Below are 21,347 nucleotides of genomic sequence, written 5' to 3'. Positions count from 1 at the left end.
GAATAAATCCGAGGAAACTTAAGACTGGTAAAATCGAAAATTTTCTAAGTATCACATGCCCTTAAAAGAGATTAAAGTAACAAGTGAAGGAATTATAAATCTGAGTTCTAGTAATGATATTTCATACTCTAGGGGTAAACCATCTACAGGGTATAACTCGGGCTGTTATATCAGGAGGAAAGGTATAGAAATTGTAAGTGTAGGAACTGTAGAAATTAAGGCCATCCCTATTTTAAATGTCCTGAGGAAAAGCGAAAATATTGTTACGGCTGCGGGACAGTAGGATCATTTAAAAGCGATTGCCCCAAATTCCAAGCGAAGGAAAACCAACAGGAGAGGACAGATTAGGGCCCCTAATTCCTCCCGTTATAAATATCGAAGCCGAATTATTAGACGATAATACGGGCCGCGCTCAACAGCTGACCATTACCATCTTGGCTACGTCAATTTCAAAAACGGTAAATAATGTAATTATCCGAAGGGGGCAGTATATTCAAAAAACGGAAACCTCTCGTTTAGATCGAATATGGGGGCGAAGTTCTAAAAATCAAAAAATCGGTAGAAATGATCCGTGTCGAGCATTCATTTAGAATACATCCTACGTGCAGAAATTCTGACCCCGTGACCGCAGCATGAACTCAGTGCACTCATAGAGTTAATGGTAGTTGCAGGAGAAATACCGTTGTATGAGGAGAGCGAGACCGAAGAAAAGGCGATTGATTGACGCACTTATCGATGGTAGGTCTTAACCTTCATTTTTAGTGGAACCTCTCGTGCGGGAATTGATAGCAGAAAATAAAAAGAAAATAGTGAATGCTAAACCATGTATAATGAAAGAAGCTAATAGGGCTACCTCTCCTATTCCGGGGCGGGTATTCCTTCCTATAGAATAAGATGGCCTCTTGCTAGGTCTCCTGGTGAGGAACAAATCGTTCATCACGGAGACGATAGTACAACTCCTGCAAGCGAAAACGATATCAGACAGCAAGGGACTTGCTGTGGATTGGTGGAATTGTCTGAGCTCGAAAGTGACTGTCTTCAGAAATTAATTCCAGAAATCATTCCATCCGGCGTTACGAAATATGGAGTTTCTCCATCTGTATTGGAATCAATGTATGACGAGGCAGATGAATTATTAGCGGATGACTTTATCGAACCATCCAATTCAGAGCGGTCTAGTCCAGTCGTGATGGTGAAGAAACCTACCGGTGCATATCGTATGCGTATCGAGTATCAGAAAGTCAATGAGGTCTCTAAGGGTGATGTCTAACCGCTTCCTTTTCTAGAAGATATCCTGGATAATTTACGGTTGGCCCATTACATTTCGACTGCTGACTTCAATCTAGCCTATCGTCAATTTCCTCTGGAGATGAGAAATTAATTGGCCCAGAAATGCGACCTCACTGTTTTGAATACCTTGATGATATTATCATCGTGTACGAAACTTTTGAGGAAAATTTGTAATAGCTAAAGAAGGTGTTAAATAACATCTATGATGCCGGGCTTACCATTAGCCTCGAGAAAAGCGTGTTTTCCCGATCAGAGGTACGATATCTAGGGTATCGAGTGAATGAACAAGGGTTGCAACCTGACTCGGAACGGGTATCGCCCATCCTGTACTACCCTGCACCGCGCAATATCAGGTAGATTAGAAGATTTTTAGACATGGCTATCTGGTATAGGCGCTTTATTAACGAGTTTGCTTCACATTCGGAGTTCCGAACTCGTCTGTTAAGGAAATATAACCGTTGGAATTGGGGGGAGGAACGAGAGACGACGTTTGAGGTGATTAAAAAGGCACTCTCGTCGACCCCAAACTTAGTGTGGCCGGATTTTAAACCGCCCTTTGTGTTACAAAATGATGGGAGCAGTTTTTCCTTGGGCGCAGTTCTAACATAAGCGATTGAAGGGAAGGAGCAAGTGACTACTTTCGCAAGCCATACATTATTGGATGCCGAACGCGGACATCCTACTACGGAGCAAGAATGTCTAGCAGTAACTTGGTCCATCCGTAAATTTCGTCATTTCTTGAAAGGTTTTAAATTCAGTCCTCACGAATCATAGTAGTTTACGAGGTTTACGATGGCGTTAAGGTGCTCTACACCATGTATCCAACACACTCTCACGGATGTGTGAGGACGAAGAGATTGCTGAGGTCTGTGGGCGGAAGTAATCGATAATCCGTGGTAAAGCCGACGAGTTAAGGATGTAAAAAATTGCCCGAGAAGGTATCATGGGTGAAGGGTCTTAGAGGGTAAAATATATACGTTTAGGCAAAACCCTCTGATTCACCCAATCATCGACGATACCGAAGCATAGAAATTAGTAATTCCAGTCGATAAGCGACAAAAAGTGTTGACAGAAGTACATGATATACCTCAGGCTGGGCACTTAAGTTTAAAAAAGACCTATGCTAGGGCGGTGGTCTCTTGTTATTGGCCTCGAATTTTGATAGACGTAGTCAACTACGTAAAAGGGTGCGATAGTTATTAGCGCACAAAAGTTTCACAACAGACTCGTTCTTGATTAATGGGTAAAAGGGTAGTAGACCAACCTTGGGCATTGGTGTCAGTGGACAGCATGTTGATTCGAATCTGCAAGAATGGAATGTTCATCTCCATTAATTTAGGTACGCCTATAATACGCGGTCAATACTACCACTAAGGTGATTCCAGCCTTTTTAACATGTGGAAGGGAATTGCGGCCGAAAGTAAATCTCTGAGGAGAGGAGGAGAGACCTGATAACATTCCCGAGCCCGAGAGAGATAAAAAATGGTTTGAGCATATAAAACGCCTAAAAGAAATCCGAGATCTATAAACCCTTTATTTAGAAGAGGTGGGAGATAGGGTATTGAAGCGTTGGACGCTATTGTCCTCCAAGGAGAAGAAGATATCGGCGAAGCTCAATAAACGCTTTCAAGCTCCTTTTCGCTTCATGGGAATAGGCTCGCAGCACCTGGTTTACGAGTTAGCACATGATAACAGGCTAAAACCGGAATGTAACCCGTTTAACCCCTACACGTCTGGATTTTTACATAACCTCAAAACACACAATTAACCACTGAAACCGCAAAAATTATTTACCCTGTACCATTTTCACCCTCCTCCTCTTAATCTGGTAACCCTATAATCTCATGGCATCATAATGATAATGTTTGGTAAAACAGAACTACATTAATATTGTTTGAAACTCCTCACAGAGGAGTTTCAGCGAAGGCGTGCTGCCCTGCAGGTGGACGGTAGGGTGTGAGAGTGAAGCCGGAGTGCGTCTAACGACGAGTTGACGTTGTTATCATCAAAGTCAGAAAACCCCCATGCTTAGACCTAGTGAGGTATGGGGTTTATCACCCCAAGGCCGGTGGACTTACTCGGGATTAGAAAGGGAGCCCTACCGTGTGGGCTTTTGATAAATCTATGGCTAATATGAAAAATTGCAAAACGCGATCGCGTTTGGGACAAAATGTGCACGAATCGACTGAAAACGGTGATAGGTACTGCTACGTGTGCAGTGATTTCAAGATGAAGAAAAATTAGAAAAAACTTAATTCAAAACCTGCGTCAAATATATCAGCACTGCTTTGGGTGTGAGGTGATCCAAGGAAAGTATTTTTGGCTGCCCAAAATGATCTGCTCTGTTTTCAGATCAAAGTTAAACCGATATTATGAGCATGCTGTGAAAATGAAGTTTGTTACACAAACTGTTTGGCGGGACCCCAAGAGCAAAGACGATTGTTATTTTTGTTTGACTGAAACAGTAGGATCCTACTCCAGTAATTTGCAAAAACTTCAGTATGCAATCGTGTCCAGCGTAACCAAAGCTTCCACGTCTGAGATATGTAATAAGAAAGATCATAAAGTGAACTGAATGATTTAATCAGAGAACTAGGACGGTCGAAAGATGGAGCTGAATTGTTAGCTTCAAGACTGGAAGAAAGAAATATGCTATCTAAAGGAACAAAGGTTTCATTTTATCGGAATAGGGATGATTCATTCCGAAAATACTTTACAGAAGAAGACGACTTGGTATACTGTGACAATGTTCATGGTCTTATAAATTAATTTTAAAAAAAGATATATACAAATCTGTGGAGTGGAGATTGTTTATAGAATTTTCAAAACGAAGCCTTAAAACGTTGTTATTACACATTACAAATAAATAAGCGTCGATACCTATAGCACACTCGGTAACGCTCAAGGAATAATATGCAAACAGACAAAAATTGTTTTGAGTGAGATTAAAGACGGAGAACGCAAATGACAGATTTGAGGTTATAAACAAACCTTTGTTTGAGTGCGAAATTGAAAGAAAGGAGTCTTTGATGCGTTACAAACCACACTTTCTTGATTCCCATCTAGAAAACTTCACTGAAAATCTGGGAGATTACAGTATAAACAAGGAGAACGCTTCCAACACGATATCAAGGAAGTGGAAAGACGTTATCAAGGTAGAGGGAACACGAATATAATGGCAGACTTCTGTTGGATGCTTAAAAGGTAGCGTGTTCACAGTGGCAAGAAGCGGATACGAAATCCATTGCACAGATCTTTCGAAGACAAGAGAATTCGAAAGAATAAATCAAAACGTTATCGTGGCTTTGCCGAAGAACTATTCTGTTTTCCCAAAGAAGATTTTCCAGTGGTTAATTAGGTGTTTTTGAGGTCATGTAAGAATCCAGACGTGTAACGGTTAAACGGGTTGCATATTGTGTTTTAACGGAAAAAATACACACCGGAGTCAGCACTGGAGGTCCGAGGGTCCGAACAGAGGACCTGGGAATGGAGGAGCAGGGGCGAGGACGCCCTCACCCACCACAATCGTCGAGGCTTGGAGGACGGTCCAAAGGCCGACTCCTATCATCAAACCTTGAGAAGTGGAGAACTCGTTGGAGGCCCTGAGGAGGAGGTATCCATTACTTGGGGCACAGACCTGGATCCCAACAGACAGCGTGTGTTTGAGGAACTGGTCAGAAGTATCACGGTCTCCAGGCGGAGCCCACACCAAGGTCAATTTTATTAATCGACAGGATCTGGGAGGAGGCCAGCAGCTTCCAAATCCGGCCCCGTCGCAGCCAATCAAACTCCAGTGACGGAGAGACCAGAGAGGAGTTAGGGCGGTCATTCATATACGCACTAAGGAGAAGGGCACTCTCGTATCTGAATGGGGGGACATCTCCTGGGAGAATACGGGGGGGCAGCAGCGGAGGTCAGAGCAGACGACAGAGTCGCGGCCTAAATTGCAAGAAAGCAGTCCAGGAAGACTTTCCTCAAACGGTCCTGGAAGACCTTCCTCAAGTGATCGAGGAGAGACCTTCTGCAAAGGGCCTGTGAAAACCTCTTCGAACAATACGTTCGTCATCGTGATGCTTGCAGATACGAGATGGGCGGGCGATTTCCGACGATGTATTAGTTGCCACGGCACCGATCATGTTTGGGAAGACTGTCCCCGAAAGTTAAAATTGTTCAGTTTGGGCCTCGTGACCGCAAGACCCGCCAAGAGAGAAGAGGGGAAAGCAAACAGCGGGCAACAAATTGTAGATGTATTCAAACGATTTTCATAAAATTAAAAAATTTAAAGCCTTGAATAATTTTATAAGAATTCAAAGAATTCAGAGTACTCAAAAACGTGTATTTTTCACTTTCAACGTGTATTATAGACATTTCAAGAGAATGCGAAAAATTGTAAATGGATTCAAAATAATTTAACGTATATTTAAAGGATTTCAGGAAAACTAAAAAAACTTTGAAAGAAATCAAAAGACTTTCAGTTAATTGAAAGCCTTCTACAGAATTAACAAATACGTGTGAATCCTTATTCAGTAGTAGTGAAACCCTCGACTAAGGTTGGTAAATGTGGAAATAGTTGCATATAATTTCATGTTTTTTTAAACATGCAGAGAATTCGAAATAAAACAAGTTATATACTGATATTTTGACGATAATTACAAATCTTTTAAAAAAATTAAGATTGCAAGTGACTTCTAAGAAACCGACAGAATTCTGCAAAATTCAAAAGAGTTGAAGGAATTGAAAATAATTTAATGTGTCTTATAAAGATCCGGCTATATAGTCAGCACATATAATGTCTGGGCAAGATAATACGCGTCCCGAATTCAGTGTGTGATTCTGTGTGAAGTTCGGCATCCACTAACTGAAGATACAGTAAACATAAATATCTTCAAGGAGATATTCAGTGATCTCATGACACCTGAGAAGGAACATTTGTCCAAATGTGTATTTTCATTACATTCAGCATTTCCAATTTCTGACAAATGATTGTATTCCCCAATGAGGTTTTAGCGGGGCGGTATCAGGAATATAACCGTAATGTAAACAGAGATAAAAATAAAGCATTCTAATTGCCTCATTACGCTTCTGGAGTTACATCGTTCCCAGATGAATTGGACAAGCAGAGAATGTGTCCTAGATGCTCAGCGTGTGCATGACACACTTTGCGGCTATCACCGGAAATATATTACCTCAAAACGTGGCCACAATATGCTAAAGTAGAAATGTGACAGTCTGGCCACGCCAAAATGAAATCCTCCGTGCCCAACTTCTGTACGGGTCATTTCATGAAACCAAACGTTAGCTCAAACGACATCGACTGCTCCTTCAAATGTTCGTGAAAGATGCCGTGCATCCTCTTGTCCAGGAGCTGTTCGCTAAAGTTTTTCTACATTGCTTTCTTGATCCGGGCTTTCAGGAATGATTCCTCGAGACTGATATTGCTTGATGCATTTTGCTGACCCCTGATATTAAAGTCAAGGCTAAGTGTTTCAGCAGCCTGCTCCACTGCTTCGTACAGAAAGACACCATGTGTTACTTTTTCATTTCCCCTGACCATTTTAAGAAGAATATTTCGTCTATTCGCAACTATATGGGCTGTACTCAAAGTGATCCTGCAGCGAAGATATTCGAGATTCAGTATTCCGCGACCACCTGGCCGCCGTGAGATGTAAAGTCATGGAATAGACGACTTAAAGGCCAAGTTTTTGTTTATGTACATAGCCTTTTGTGTCCCGATATCAAAGGATCTGAACTCGACCTTCGTCCATGGAACCACTCCAAATAAATAGAGTACTAACGGGACCGCAAATATGTTTGTTGCAGATACTTTGTTCTTCGCCGATAGTTCGGAAAGCCAAATCTGCCGGATGAGACTTTGTATCTGCTTTTTAGAGTATCCTTAATAGGTGCCAGATCCTGAACGCAGCTCTGTGGCACGCACAGGTATTTTGCGAGTCGCTCCTCGACAATCATGAAAGCTAGATTTAGTTTCTCTGCATTTCTAGCAAAGATCTTTAAAATCATGCATGTAAAATGTATGAGTGACGTTATGCTTTCGAAATTCGGGGTTGCCACAGAAGTATCCTTGGGAATATCGAAGTGCGAAAGATAAGATACTAGGTTTGATTTTCAAAGAGGCATCTATCTCTCTGTGCAGCTCACTAAGAATAGATTCATCTTTAACCGCTCCAAAAGGCAGCTGACAAATCTAATGGAGGTTGAATCGAAAGCTTTCAGGCAGTCAATCCAGGTTATTGGCATCTAATTCTGCGGGTCCGACATTTAGCCCATCTTCCGGAGGAGCAATGCGCCTCCTTCCACCAAACACTTCGGAATAGGCTCTTCCGACTTTAGATATAAGGAGAAAAGGCGGGCCAGATGCTGATTAGGTGAGGGATGCTTCTTACATAAGAAAATCTTGATATCCTCTGGTCCTCGAGTGGAATAGTTCTTTATGCCTCGTAATACTTTTCTCACCTCCTCTGGTATTTTGAGGGCACTTCACATCTCTGTAAAGCTGCCCATGTTATTTAAGTTTTCATCCTTCTGGTTTGAGCGAATGGTCACAGTATTTGGGGGTCTCAGAGGAGTAGAGATGGGTCAGAAAAAAACAACTTTCTCTGGCCCACCTCCCCCTCTGCTCTAGACTTCTCTTAGCATGCTCTTATAGTGCCTGTATTGTGTAAGCAATATGCTGCCTGATGGTCAGCAACGTTGATTTGTTGCGTGTGCCATAACGAATCCGTAGTCCGCACGCGAACTGTCGGCCCTGGCAGTGAACTTTCTGTTAGATGTTATGTAGTTAAACACACTGAATGCGGAACGCGTAAGGTCTTGCCCAGCCCATCCTTTTGTGAAGTTAATGCATTCCTTTTTTAGTGTTAGGATTATCCATTGATTTTGTTTTACGGCTTGCCTCCGCCATAGTTCTCGGAGAGAGGCCTTCAGACTTAAAATAAGCCTGGATGTTGATATATCTCCTGACATAAAACAACGCTCTTCCTCTACTGGTTGCCTACCCGCGATTAGTATCAGCGTAGGCGCTCCGCTTACATATCTCGTTTTCCGGATGACATGTAACCATTTCACTCATTGCCGTGCCTACATGTCATTGGTACCGTGCAGCCTTCGGCACGGTTGCTTATGCCTTGAATTGGTTTTTCATTTTCCTTAGGACCATCCCTGACCATTATCCCCGACAATTTATTTAACCACAAGGTGAAAACCGTGCCGAAAGCTGAATAACACCTCGGTGAGGTGTCTCAAACGGTGATTCAGGGTTAACACTAGGCCTCTTAGGGTATGTAGTCTTATCTTTGCATGCGAGGCTGTACAAGTATGGACAAAACCCTCCCCTAACTGCTATTGGGTACAACAATGACACCACCAAAACGCCAAGAAGTTGTACATTCGGTTCAAAAAGATCGAAGGTGCAGAAAATTCGACTAAAATAATTATGAAGTAATAATTTATATGGAAACACAAGGAACAAGCGAAACGTCCACCGTTGCCAGGACCAATCGACTCAAGGACGACTTGCGGACTGTAACGATGGCAGTATTATCCCTCATCAGGGAGTCTTTACGGCATCTATACACACTCTGTGATGCCAGGAACACCCAGATCTTCAGCACGTTTCAACAGTCATTGAAAATTATTAAGCTGCCTATCTATCCAAATTGGATAGGAACGCAGAGCGCTTCCCCAGACGCTGCATGAACAAGCTGCAGACAAAGATGAGGAAGCGAGATGACATACCGCCGAAAGCAGGAACTGTGCCGCTCATCACGGTACAATAAAGTGCTATTTTACTGCCACTCTGCGGGAAGAAAAAGAGCGCTTATTCTGCCTAGTTCAGATAAAAATGTATAATACTTAGAAATACAAAATTCAATATGCCGCTCAAAGTAAATCTGTTGGTTATATTTTTTCCTTAAGTAATCTTCCGGAAATAAGTATATTTTAAATTTGTAGAAGGATACCAGTTCTTTGTAGAAATTTCAAAATTTAAGGTATTACAAGGATAAAAACATTTTTCTCAGGAATGTTGTTCTATTAGGAATATAGATTCATTCAAGTACTATCTAACGGCCTGTGCAATTAAAAGGAAGTTGACTATTCCGCTGTTTAGAAAATTGAAAATAAAATGAGCACTTTGTGTGGATTAAGCCCAACCAAGGTATTGAAAATTTAATACATTTTACCTCAATAGCTAAAATTTTTGTAAGATTTTTTAAACTTTGAAACGATATAAGCATACAGCAAAAAGGTTTTGTAAAAATTTCTGAATTTTTCACTATTCCGTTTTTTAAAGGAGAGCCCTAAAAGTTTAAAAGAAAAAAGGGTTCGATAGGTTAGTCTCCTTTGCACGCTTTTAATTCATTGATATGTCTTCAATTGTCTTGGGCGTAGTCTTTGGTATGGATAGCTCTTTGAATTTATCTATCCTTACAATTTGCATCCTTACCAAACATTCTCAATTTGTTTGAGAAATGGTAATGAATCTAGTGGCTACAGCTCTTAACATCGGAAATTTATGCGGGTAAATGTCACTGTATGTAACTCTATACTAACAAAGTGAGCCTTTTACATGGAAATTTACATAAATAATTAGTAAAGTGTATTATCAAATAAATACCTGCGTTTTAGAGTAGACGGTTTATCCTTAAGTTGTTTTTGTTTAAATTCAGAGTTAGGGGACGTTTTGTTCATATCACTCTTGATATCCAAGCCCAAAATATCGAAATGAATTGTATTATATCCATCTTCTGGTACTTTACTTCGGCCGATATTTTCTGATGAACTGTTTTCAATCACGCCGTTAACTTTGACGACTTGGGTACTCATCGTCAAATTCTGCATCAGTAAACCTACAGATTCCATAATCATTTTCTTTGTCCCGAAGTTTTCTTTCTGAAAGTTACCTACAACCTCCGATTTGTTATCGATTAAATTAATATTTCCTAAACTTTTATTGTTTTTAGAATATCTACAATTATCATCCTCTTTGGGTTTAAACCCTCTCGATGAAAGATGTGCATTATCTAAATGAGAATTAGAGTCAATGCTGATTTGTTCTTTTTTCAGCTTATAATTTATTTTGAATTGCGCATAGTGTTTTTGATACTGTTCATGAAAATTTTCTTTCCACAAATCTTGCCAATATTTATCATTATCCTCAGGTGCGTATTCATTGTCTGGATCTGAATTGCTACCAGTCACATTACTTTCATTAGAACTGGTCATTGAGCTGACGAGACTAGACTGGATTGACGTAGAATCACAACTTGAACTTGTCAGTGTCATTTTAGTAACATTTGTCATAGAATCCGAAGTAGCATTAGTTCTTGCAATTGACCCATTAGCTGAATCGCACCTTGTAAGAAGTTTCTCGTCATCGGCGTTGGAAGGTTGATTGTAACTTTCTTCTACGTTGAATGAACTTAAAGGATTCCAGCTTTCACCATGTTGTGGCGACAGTTGATTCCCTATTCTTTTCCTATTATCTTCAGCCTCTTTATCGTTGACATAGTCCTTATTTGAATTTTGGAAAGAAAAGATAATTGTGCTGGTTGAGTCCTGTTTTGGAAAATCGTACATATTGACTTCGGTTTTTCCAAAGATCCCTTCGAAATTTGATCGACCGATTGTACAATTTATGTGCGCTTCAGTCGGAAAACAAGTGTTTTGTTCAGGAAATACCTCGGAAAGTTGTGCAATTTCTTCCACGCATTCTGCACCTTTTTCTAATAAACAAGGATTTTCTTGTAAGTAACTAGGATTTATATAATCTGCATACTTGTTAATCCACGATGTCCATAATATACATTCTCCATACTTCGACCAATATCTTTCCCATGCTAAATCAATTTTGCTTTTCTTAGATGAGCCGTATTTTTCCATACATTCCCAATCTTCTGTTTCTATAAAATTAAAATTGAATTTATTATCTGCGGTACATTCCTGTACTTGAGAGTCCTTGTTGCTTTTGTAAAATTGATTATTCATAGAAATTAATTCCTTAGAATTTGTTACCACAGATGGAAACTTATTACAATATATATTCGCTGTAGAGTACAGAGAATTATAAGATGTGTTTGTGCACGTTTCCGTAAAAGTTTCTTTAGTATCTATTATGTCTAAATTCAAATCAAAGTCTATAATTTCTCTTTTCGTATCAGAAATATGTTTATCTTTAGTTTCAACGATAAGTTCTTCATTAGTTTCTAAAGTTTTATCATAAGATGCCAACATATTCTGAATACTTATGGCTTCTTGTTGATCGTGGTACTCAGACAAGTCTGCACCAGAATCTGATTGATGCAGAACAAATTTTTGAGTCAGAGATTGTACGGATGGATGATGTGATATATCACGAACTGAATCATGTTCATCTGTAGAATAATTGTTATCTGTATGTGACGCACTGCAATAGCAGCTCACTGGTTCCTCCTAGAGAGAAAAAAATAATCAATCTAAAATTATGGTAACGTTTTCAGTCAGATATGATAAATTTAGGAATTATAGGGGTACTTCCATCAGAACAGGGACCATGTTGGCTGCCCTATTAAAAGCTAAATTTATTGTTACGAAAGTCTTAATCCCTAAAATGATAATTTTTAACTAAATATAGTTAAACCTGGAAATAAAGCCCACGGATATGTCCCTTCCGAAAGTTGACACCGCATTACGGATATAAGTGAAAGGAGCTGCGGGAGATGTGCAGTGCTCACTCAGGTACGAAAAAGCAGAAGCGTTGCGGTAAAGCGCTGTACCATAACACCCTACTCATGTAACTGCGTCATGACGCTGCGACAGTTCACCCAAAGCCGTCGACAACAGTGGGGCTCCGAAATTCTAAGTCAACTGAAGCCGATCGGACTGATTTACTGTTCATATTATTTGGTATGGTCGAACAAGCCTGTCTGTAGCATTGACAACAGCACTATCTGTCACGCGAATAAGTATCGCAAAGTGGTACCTCGAAGTCATTGGAACAATGTTAATAAAGAAGACCAGTGAATATCAATTAATTTTATTCAAAAGGCCATACTACGGTTTAATAAAATATTATACATCTAGAGGGTAAAGAGGGGTTTTTTCGATGAGTACTGAAAACGTATAAAAGTCGAAAATGTGCCTGGTCCACATGGCCCATACGATATTTTTTATAACAAAATGATTATTTCAGACATTTCTTAAAATACAGTCATAATTTAGGTTTATATTAGATTTTAAATAAAGAAGCATTAAATTTATGTTCATTTATGCCAAATTATCCAAAAAAAAATACAAAAAATTGCCGCAAATTTTTGGTCATTTACAATAAGATTAGAGGCAATTTATGGCAACTTGCCACAAATTTCCCAAAATTCAATTAGAAACTTTGCGGAAAATCATGCAAATTTTCGGTCTTTTATGGTAATTTTACATTGTAACTTTACAGGTTAATATGACCACTCATCATAAATTGCCAAAAATGCAATTTTAAAAGTTTGATAAATTTCCGGAACTAACAAAAAAATACATTATCATTAAGAATTTGCTTCCTAACCTCCCCCCCCCCCTCTACAGGGTGCCCCCTGGAAATTATTTTTATTTTCAAAAATTTATTTCAGGAGAATATATGAAAATATTTAAAAATTCCTCATATTGTCAAAAATCATTCAAGAAGATTCTAAGGACATGCCTTAAATTTTGCAGGATGACAAAAATGTACGAAAAGTGAGCATCTGAAAGCCAGCTCATATTTGACTTTAGATTTTTGGGGTACTAAATCTTGCTTTGCTTCTTTCGTTTCTTCATTTGTGTTGAGGGGTATGATTTTGATTGCTTTTCCATGATTTTGAGTGTACGAACATGTAAACTTATAACACTTTGCGACATCATTGTTAAATTGAAAGTTTCACTGATTCTCTTGTTGTTCATATGGTTGTAGATGAAAACATGCGATTAATTGGGTCCTATTTGTTTCAGCTGTGATTGATAATTTCGTGCGGTGTGAGATTTTAAATTAGTTCGTTCCGAGTTCAAGTTTGATATACACTGCCGTGCAAAAGTTTTAGGCCACCTTTTTTTGATGACTGAACAAATTCTCTTAATTTTAATTATACCAGAGCTAAAAAAATTTCTCTTTAAAAGATTGTTTTCGAAATTCTGTATAAAATAAGCCCAGGGTGAAGCCAATTTACACTTATATACTTATACATAAATAGACTTAAGTGTATTTATGACCGATTTTCTAATGTTTACAATAATCACTTAGCTTGTGGTAAGTTGGTCATGGTTCATTGCCTTAGTAATTTTTTACGCGTTGTTTGGGAGCTTTTTACTTTTGAATTGTTTTTCTATAAAATGTTTCTCCTAATATAATAGCAATGAATACCTTAAGCCTTTGCCATGTTAAAGCCCAGTCTCTCTTAGCACATTTTATAGAATTTAAACATCTTTTCATTACATGATCCTACCATACTCGTATTGACTTCATGATCGTAGACGATATTGATAAGGTTGTCTGCTACGAACAAAATTCTAACCCTTTTCTCTCAAACCAAGACTTGATTAAAATTACTTCAAAATTTTCTATAATCTAAATGCAGAACCAACCCAAAGATTGGTGCGGAATCGCTCTAAAATTGCTGAACATACATCCCGCGAGCATCTAATGACGCATTATTTGGAAAAAATATTTCTAAATACATATATAAATAATAAAAAATCGACGCTATGTCTAATTACCTAGTCTCCTCATTTCACAAATTTTCGATACTACACGATCCTAAAAACTTCAATAAAGCTGCCCCCTGGACCACATCTGAAAGCAAAAATCTGATGAGGGAAATTGATGACAAGTGCAGAGTTGCAAAAAGATCAAGAAGCAGTATAATAGTAGCTCAATTTTGTCAACTATGGTACCTAGTTCAAACTAAGATTATAGATGCGTTAAATCAATACAATTACAACGAGATTGCACACAAAGACAAAAAGAGGAAATCCGGCATCTCCTTAGACGTTTATACGTAACTTCGCCCAAGCATGAATATATATATATTGTAATTTCCGCCTACTGAGCTTTTGAAAAAATTTTTTGCATTACCAGTTCGAGGCTTATCATCATGTTTCACTACTCCTCGTAATTCAACATTTAATTACTGACTTCTTTTTCAATGACATGACACCTGAAATACTTTTGGAAAAAAGAACTTTATCTGTTATTTTCCCATTTCCTAACATTTCTAAACCTACTTCCATGAAAGACTTCCGCTCAATTTATACTTCATGTGCACTGTCTAAAACTCTAGAAAAACTTGTTCACCTGAAAATTGCTAAATTTCTAGAAATATCTAAGGCCACTACTCCGATGGAATCAGGTTTTAGGGCGAAACATAGCATTCTTATTGTTACTCCAAAAGTAACGACCGATCTCGATTTGGCAGTGGGTAATTTGAAGATCACGATTAATGTTCTGTTTGATTTTACTAAGGCGTTTGACATGGTTAACGAGAAGTTACTTTTACAAAAGTTGAAATCTTTTAACTTACCGAATTTAGACATCAAATGATTTGGTTCCTATTTTAATAATCATTCTCACAAAATTATTAATAGTAGTGGTAGGCATTTTGAATGGTGGGAGGTCAACAGTGGAATTCCTCAGCGCTCCATTCTGGCATTACTCCTCTTGAATTTGTTCACCTCTTACCTTGGCAGTGAACTTTAACATTACGACTACCACAAATATTCAAAGATTTCAAAATGTACTTATCGGGATCAATCTCTTTACTAAGTAGATTATTTGTTCTGGTCCAGTAAGACAATGATCGCGTTACTATCTGGGACTGGAAGAATGGACTAACACTTAGTCCGGGCAAAACTTGGGCGATTGTTGTTAGAGCTACTTCATCTCCCACGCTTAAACTCTAGCATCATTTCCACCCCTTTGTGCCGAAAATAGCACTATTACATTTTTGGAAGTGGTTAAAGATCTGGAACATTTTGATAACCGTACCTTGTTCTGAAAGTAAGAGGTGAAGAGTATCTTAAGGAAAACATATAGAGTTTTACAACAACTATACAGGAATTAGGACTTATTACCTTACACCACTCAGATACTTTTGCTAAGAGTCTAATCCTGCCCCATTTTGAGTACGGTTGTTTAGTATATGATTTAACGGACGGTTAAATTCAAAGTTCGAATGTGGGTTCAATGCCTGTGTCCCTTTTCTCTCAAAATTTGCATTCATGCGAACACATAACTTCATACTGACTTAAACATGGTCCTCTTAATCTTGCTAAGGAGTCTTCTTTCAACTGCCGTGTTTTATGTATCTTGTATACCTCTCTCGAAAAGTATCTATCCCGTTGGGCATCTCTGTCTTCTGCATTATTTTCCTTGCATCAGATAATACCCATATTTTTTCAGCAAAATGCGGTTTGATTGTCAGCAGCATTGAATTATTTAGTGTGTGATTGTAGATCCTCAGTTCTTAGACAAATTTTCGAACCCTTTATTCGAACGGTCTACCAGATGTTACATAATCAATCACACACAGAACACGGGACGTATATTGTCTTGCCAATCCCGTATTCTTGTTTAGTTGATGCAAGTGTCCTTTGGTCTTTTGACCCTTTTTAGGTCTTCGCCTTCGAATTGAATCAGCCAAAGCTCTCGCAGTACCATAAACTGAAAAATTGATGGTAAACAGGTCGTACTCCTCCGAGTAGTCAGAAAAAAGGTTAGTTACAAAATGTTGTTCCCGCAAATATCTACAAACTGACATGTCTTACGTTAAAATTCGTTCATTTGTTCACTTGCAGAAAATAAAAACAGCTTTAAAGTGCCCGAAAATAGACTATTTCTCCACGGAATTTCTACAGCTATGGTCGATAGGATATCCATTAAAGTGGGTTGTTGTACGCTACAAGAGTTGTACTATTAAGTACATTTAGAGGCAGAGCGATTATTTATAATTAAATTGCATAAAAGTTACTTAAAAAAGATTTTAAGTTTCCTGCTATAATAAATTAAATTATTCGGTCAATTTTCATATTATAAAGCTCGAGTTCATACCAAATATGGTAAAAGAGTACTACTAATTTTTATGAAATTCACGAAGATATGCATTCTAAATTTAATGTTTATAATCATGTCTGATGCACGTAATGTGACAGGAAAAGATCAACATAGTCAGTGGAGGCGGAGTGAGGGAAGCCACTGTGTCATCTCAGGCGCTCGCAACCCAATTGAATACACGTGTTTCAATTCCAAACAGTTTTAATATCTTAGCAATAAATTTATATATCAAGATGTTTTTTCTTATTTGGACTAGCTATAAATTTATCGTTTATTAGATTAATTATAATATATGAACAATTCCATGTCGAATTATCAGAAGAATTTCTGCTACTGTTACTGGCAGTAAATAATTATCCGTAGTCCAAACCCTGAAGTTCAAATATTATATTCGTATACACGAACTTCAGATTTCAGACTTTTGTTTGCTCTTCGCACTGGGCTCGCCATGGCACAACATACGTTCTAAATTATTTCTCGAAAACTAACAAACATCCTAATTTGAAATTAAGTCTTTTGAGAAGACCTTGTGAGCTATCCATAAAAAAGAATACAGAACAAATTGCTTTTTTTTTATAAATTCAGTTTAAAAACTTGTGTTTGAAAAATCCAAGAAGTTTTGAAAATTTCTTCGAAAGATATTTGTTTAAAACTTCATCTTAAGAAGAGTATTAAAAAAAATAAACCTTCATAGCATTAAAATCACCAAACTTATGAAAGTTCAAAAAAATACCAACATTTTCAATTTTGAATATCTGCAGCCTAAGATAACAAATACTACAATTTTCATCAACATTACTAACAATAGCTTAAATTCTTCAGATAATTTGAGTGATTTAAATGAAATATTTATCTTCTAAATGAATGCAAGAAAGTTTGCCATTAAATCACAAAGAGGTTTTCCTAAATTAACAACCACAACGGAAAACGGACTTGAAACAAAATGTTAAACTTATGCGTATTAAATTTTATCTCACGAAACAAGAAGAAATTATTGTGCTTCCTTACTGATTATATGATAATTACTCTAAATCTGGAACAACGCGACAAAGACCACGTTTTGTATCAACGCCGCTTAAAGATTGCTCTTAACAGCGCGAAAACCTCTATAAAAACATACTAATTCCTAGTGATCATTTTCAGTGAATTACAATTATATTAGATAATATTCTGATTTTACTGGCAGACTTCAATTTAACAATTATTGATACTGCCACACAAATCGGTACAATAACCAACTTTTAGTTTAATGTTAGATCATTTTCAAATGTGTATTGCTTCCAAACATTATTAAGGGCATGTGCTACTTAGAAAATTATCGATTTTACCTGTTTTAGGTTCCCCCGGCTTTTTTTCTAGAATAATATATATATTTTGTCTTGAAAATTGGGGAAATGATAACAAACATTCTAACGGACGTCCCTGCACACTTTGTTTGTGGGCAAATTCCAAAAAAATTTGAATTTGCTAAAAAAATAGTAACTATTATCCCAGATCTAACCTTGTCTGCAGGCAATCAAAAAAGTTCATTTCATAAATAATTGCCAAATCATCGGAATGACAGAGCTGAAAAACGACCTTAGCCTCAAAATAATGCACATGCATAACATTTTTATTTAGCACAATAAATTTTTTTGTTATTATCCTTTAAAAAATTCCGGAGATGTCCGTTATGATATTTTATAGCATCCCCGAATTCAGTTAATAAATATACAAAGGTAAAATTATAACCTTATTAAATTGATAATTATTTTATAACAAACAAGTTCAAGGCTATATTTCCTTAGACAGATTAGTGTCGTGTGTAATATATCGATAAATCAAAAAGAGTAAAATTAAAATTAGTTTAAAATTAGTAAAAATCATAAAAGAGGAAATGCATTTATTGATCGTTGCCAAAAGAAAAAATTAAAATTAGAGGAACAGAAAAAGCAAGGAACAAAAAGCGCATATTACCGGTAAGAAAAGTTAATTCGAAAAATGAAGGAGGAGGTAGTTCTCAAAAAGCTGAGTACATTAAAAAAACTTTTGGGCGACAATAAATCAGCTTGTGATTGTACACAAAAAGATGGTGATCATGCCATCAAATGCAAATGAAGAGAGGGAGCTTGACGATATACTTCCTTTGCATTGCGGAAATGCGGATATAAGGAGTGAAGCGTGCGCGATACATGACCATGACGATCGCAGCTTGAGATTAGAGGATTGAAAGTTTTTATGCGTAAGACAAATTTATTCAAGTTTCGAATGTCTATAAGTTCGATGTAAAAGAACAAATATTTAATAAGCAAATAATAAGTACATATTCTTCTTTATTCATAATGTTTCCCCTAAGGGTTTATACCTATTTACATAAAGTCTTATATCTAGTTCCTTATCTCTATTTCCTGTGATAGCGCAATTTAGGACTCATTTACAAACGAGTGAGCGAGCGAACGAAAGCGAGAGTGCAAGCGAGAGAGAGAGATCATGAGAACGCAAAGGCATCTTAGTCTACTTAACTTTTACATTACCATTACATGCAATCTTTACATTTATAATCTAAGCGACTCCCGTTTCATGTTTCTTTCACTTTTGTATATCTCCATTTGACTTTTTTTCACATGCATTCTTTCATTTTCTCTCATCCGCTCCTCTAGTACCCTCCAACTCCTTCATCCATTCTTCTTTTAATCCATCCTCCCCTAGAATCTTAACCACATTCTTTTGCCAGCTTCCTTCATCTTCCATTCCTCTCCTACATCCTTCCCATACATGCTCCCATGTTGCCTCCTCCCACTCACATGTTCTACAGTTTCTGTTCTCTTCTTTTTCCCAATACATTCCCTCCCTTACCTCGTTTCCCAATCTAAATCTTGCTATTTTGTTCTACCTTCTCTCTCTCCACCCCTTATCTAAATACTTGGGTACTCCATCCTATTTTATCATCTTATACCATTTATTGTATTTTGATTCCTCAATCATCCCCCCATCTTTCTATTAATTGTCTTTCCCTCTCCGTTTTTTAAATTCTTCATATTTTACTCCAGTCTCGTCTTTTATTTCTCTAGCATTAAAGAACTCCCTCCTTTCTTCTTCCCATCTCGTTAATTTTATCGCCCTCCCTCTCCTCTCTTCTACCGCCATCAAGCACTTTCTCGCCAACTCCCCTCTCTTTCCCTCCCTCAGCTTCGTTTTAAATTTCCATTCCCTCTTTCCCACTCTAATACTTAACTTGTCCCTTTGCGCTTCTTCTCTCATCATGTATCCTGGCGTCCTCCAGTCTGCCCCTAGTGTCCACCTTATATACCTTTCTTGTAAACGTTCAATATCTTTCCTTTCTTTCCATCCCCATATCTCTGCTCCATAACCTAATACCGGCCATACCAGCGTATCAAATAACCAGATTCTCCTTTTCCAATTTTTTAACCTTCTTTTTCCTATTCCCCATATCTGTTTCATTACCACAGCTGCTTTTTTTATCATTTTTCTTATATAAGCTCTATGATCTCCATTCGTTTGCAAGATATATCTCAAATATTGAAACTCTTTTACTTCTTCTAACTTTATTCCCTCCCATCAACGTATTTCTCTAATCCTGTAATTATTCCCGCCATTCCGTATTCATCCGCTGCCATCAACGTATGTCGTCTACGTATGCCAGCGTATATATCTTTTCCTTCCCTATCATAATGAGTCTTTCAGTTCACGAACATTGCTATCATTGCCCCTTTTTCTCTTTTAGTCCGTTTAATTACTAGATAGTTCAGAACATATATGTTGTCCATTACCCCCATTCTTTTTCTAAACCCTGTCTGATTCGGTGGCTCGATCTTTTCTTCTTCAACTTCTATTTTCAATCTCTCCGACAAAACAGTTACATATACTTTATACAGTGTTGGCATCAGCGTCACAGCCCTATAATCTTTAACCTCCTTTCCTTTGCCTTTCTTTACTATTGGTATAACTACTCCTTCTTTCCATAACTCTGGCCGCCCCTATCCTCACCATACTCGATTACACATTATCCATGCCCATTCTTTTAGTTCCTTCCCTCCATATTTCGATACTTCATTCGAAATCTCATCTATACCAGGTGCCTTTCCATCCTTCATTATTCCTAAAACCTTAACTATTTTTTCCCTTGTTATGTGCTCTTTTTCACCTCTTTCTCTACCATATTTTTCTCCCTTTACAACTTTTCTCTCTACTCCTCCTAGCAAATCCAAGAATTCTTTCTTCCATTCTACCATTTCAATACCTTGGTTTACTCTTTTTCTTATTTTTCTTTCTCCATTTACTACCTTCCATACCTCTTCTTCCGACCTAAACTTCTCCACCTCTTCCTCAAACCTTTTATTCTCTTCCTCTTTCTTTTCATAACACAACTCAGTATAATCTTTCTTTTTTCCCTATATTAATCCCTATTACTTTTTTCTTTTCTCCTCTTTCTTAATTCCCTTCTGACCTTTTTTTCTCTTTACAGTCGTCATACAACCCACTTCTATCCCCACTTTGCTAACTTCATTTTTGTTTGTGCACTCTAATTCTCTTTTTATTTCTCCTCTCATTTTTTGCGTCTCCTCGTCCACATTTCCCTCTCCCATTTTGATATATCGCACCTTTTCTCTAAACTGTTCTTTTCTTTCCCTTGCCCAATCCCCTTTTCCTACACTTTTTACATTTTCTCCCCTTTTATTCATATTGATGTTGCTTTGTTGTCCCTCTAATGTCACTATTAACCCTTGCGTGTACACGCAACTTTATCCACGTTGTCTGTACACCCAGGGTACTCGTGTACCCACCACTCTTTTTTCAATTTTTTAAATATGTATGCGATACGAATCTTTTTTTCGTTTATTCCAATAAATCAACATCAGAAGTAAGTGCCAGAGGCATTTTTAAGACAATATACATACCAGGTGTATACATATGAAACCGGTATTTTTTCAAGAAAAAAACACATTTATTTCAAGAGAATGATAACAAATATTTTATTCAAAGTATGCGC

General features: G+C 37.6%; 1 protein-coding gene across 5 annotated transcripts in view; it reads right to left on the bottom strand.

The window, feature by feature from the left end:
- The window catches only part of LOC117174089 (trimethylguanosine synthase), a 180,836-nt gene that overhangs the window by 92,336 nt on the left and 67,153 nt on the right, over nt 1-21,347 (bottom strand). For 3 of the 5 annotated variants that reach the window (XR_004467258.1, XM_033362788.1, XM_033362787.1), the window contains exon 3: nt 9,926-11,739. Coding sequence is in view for 4 of the 5 variants with exons in the window: in XM_033362788.1 (XP_033218679.1) it covers nt 9,926-11,739 (1,814 nt within the window). In the remaining variant the exon portion in view is untranslated. The remainder of the gene's footprint in view (nt 1-9,925; nt 11,740-21,347) is intronic. The other 2 variants (XM_033362789.1, XM_033362790.1) reach the window with 2 other exon arrangements.

Source organism: Belonocnema kinseyi, chromosome 6 (genome assembly GCF_010883055.1).
Source record: "Belonocnema kinseyi isolate 2016_QV_RU_SX_M_011 chromosome 6, B_treatae_v1, whole genome shotgun sequence".
Lineage (NCBI taxonomy): Eukaryota > Metazoa > Arthropoda > Insecta > Hymenoptera > Cynipidae > Belonocnema > Belonocnema kinseyi.
The sequence above is the reverse complement of the archived record's forward strand: the minus strand, read 5'-3'. Positions and strand labels throughout refer to the sequence as shown.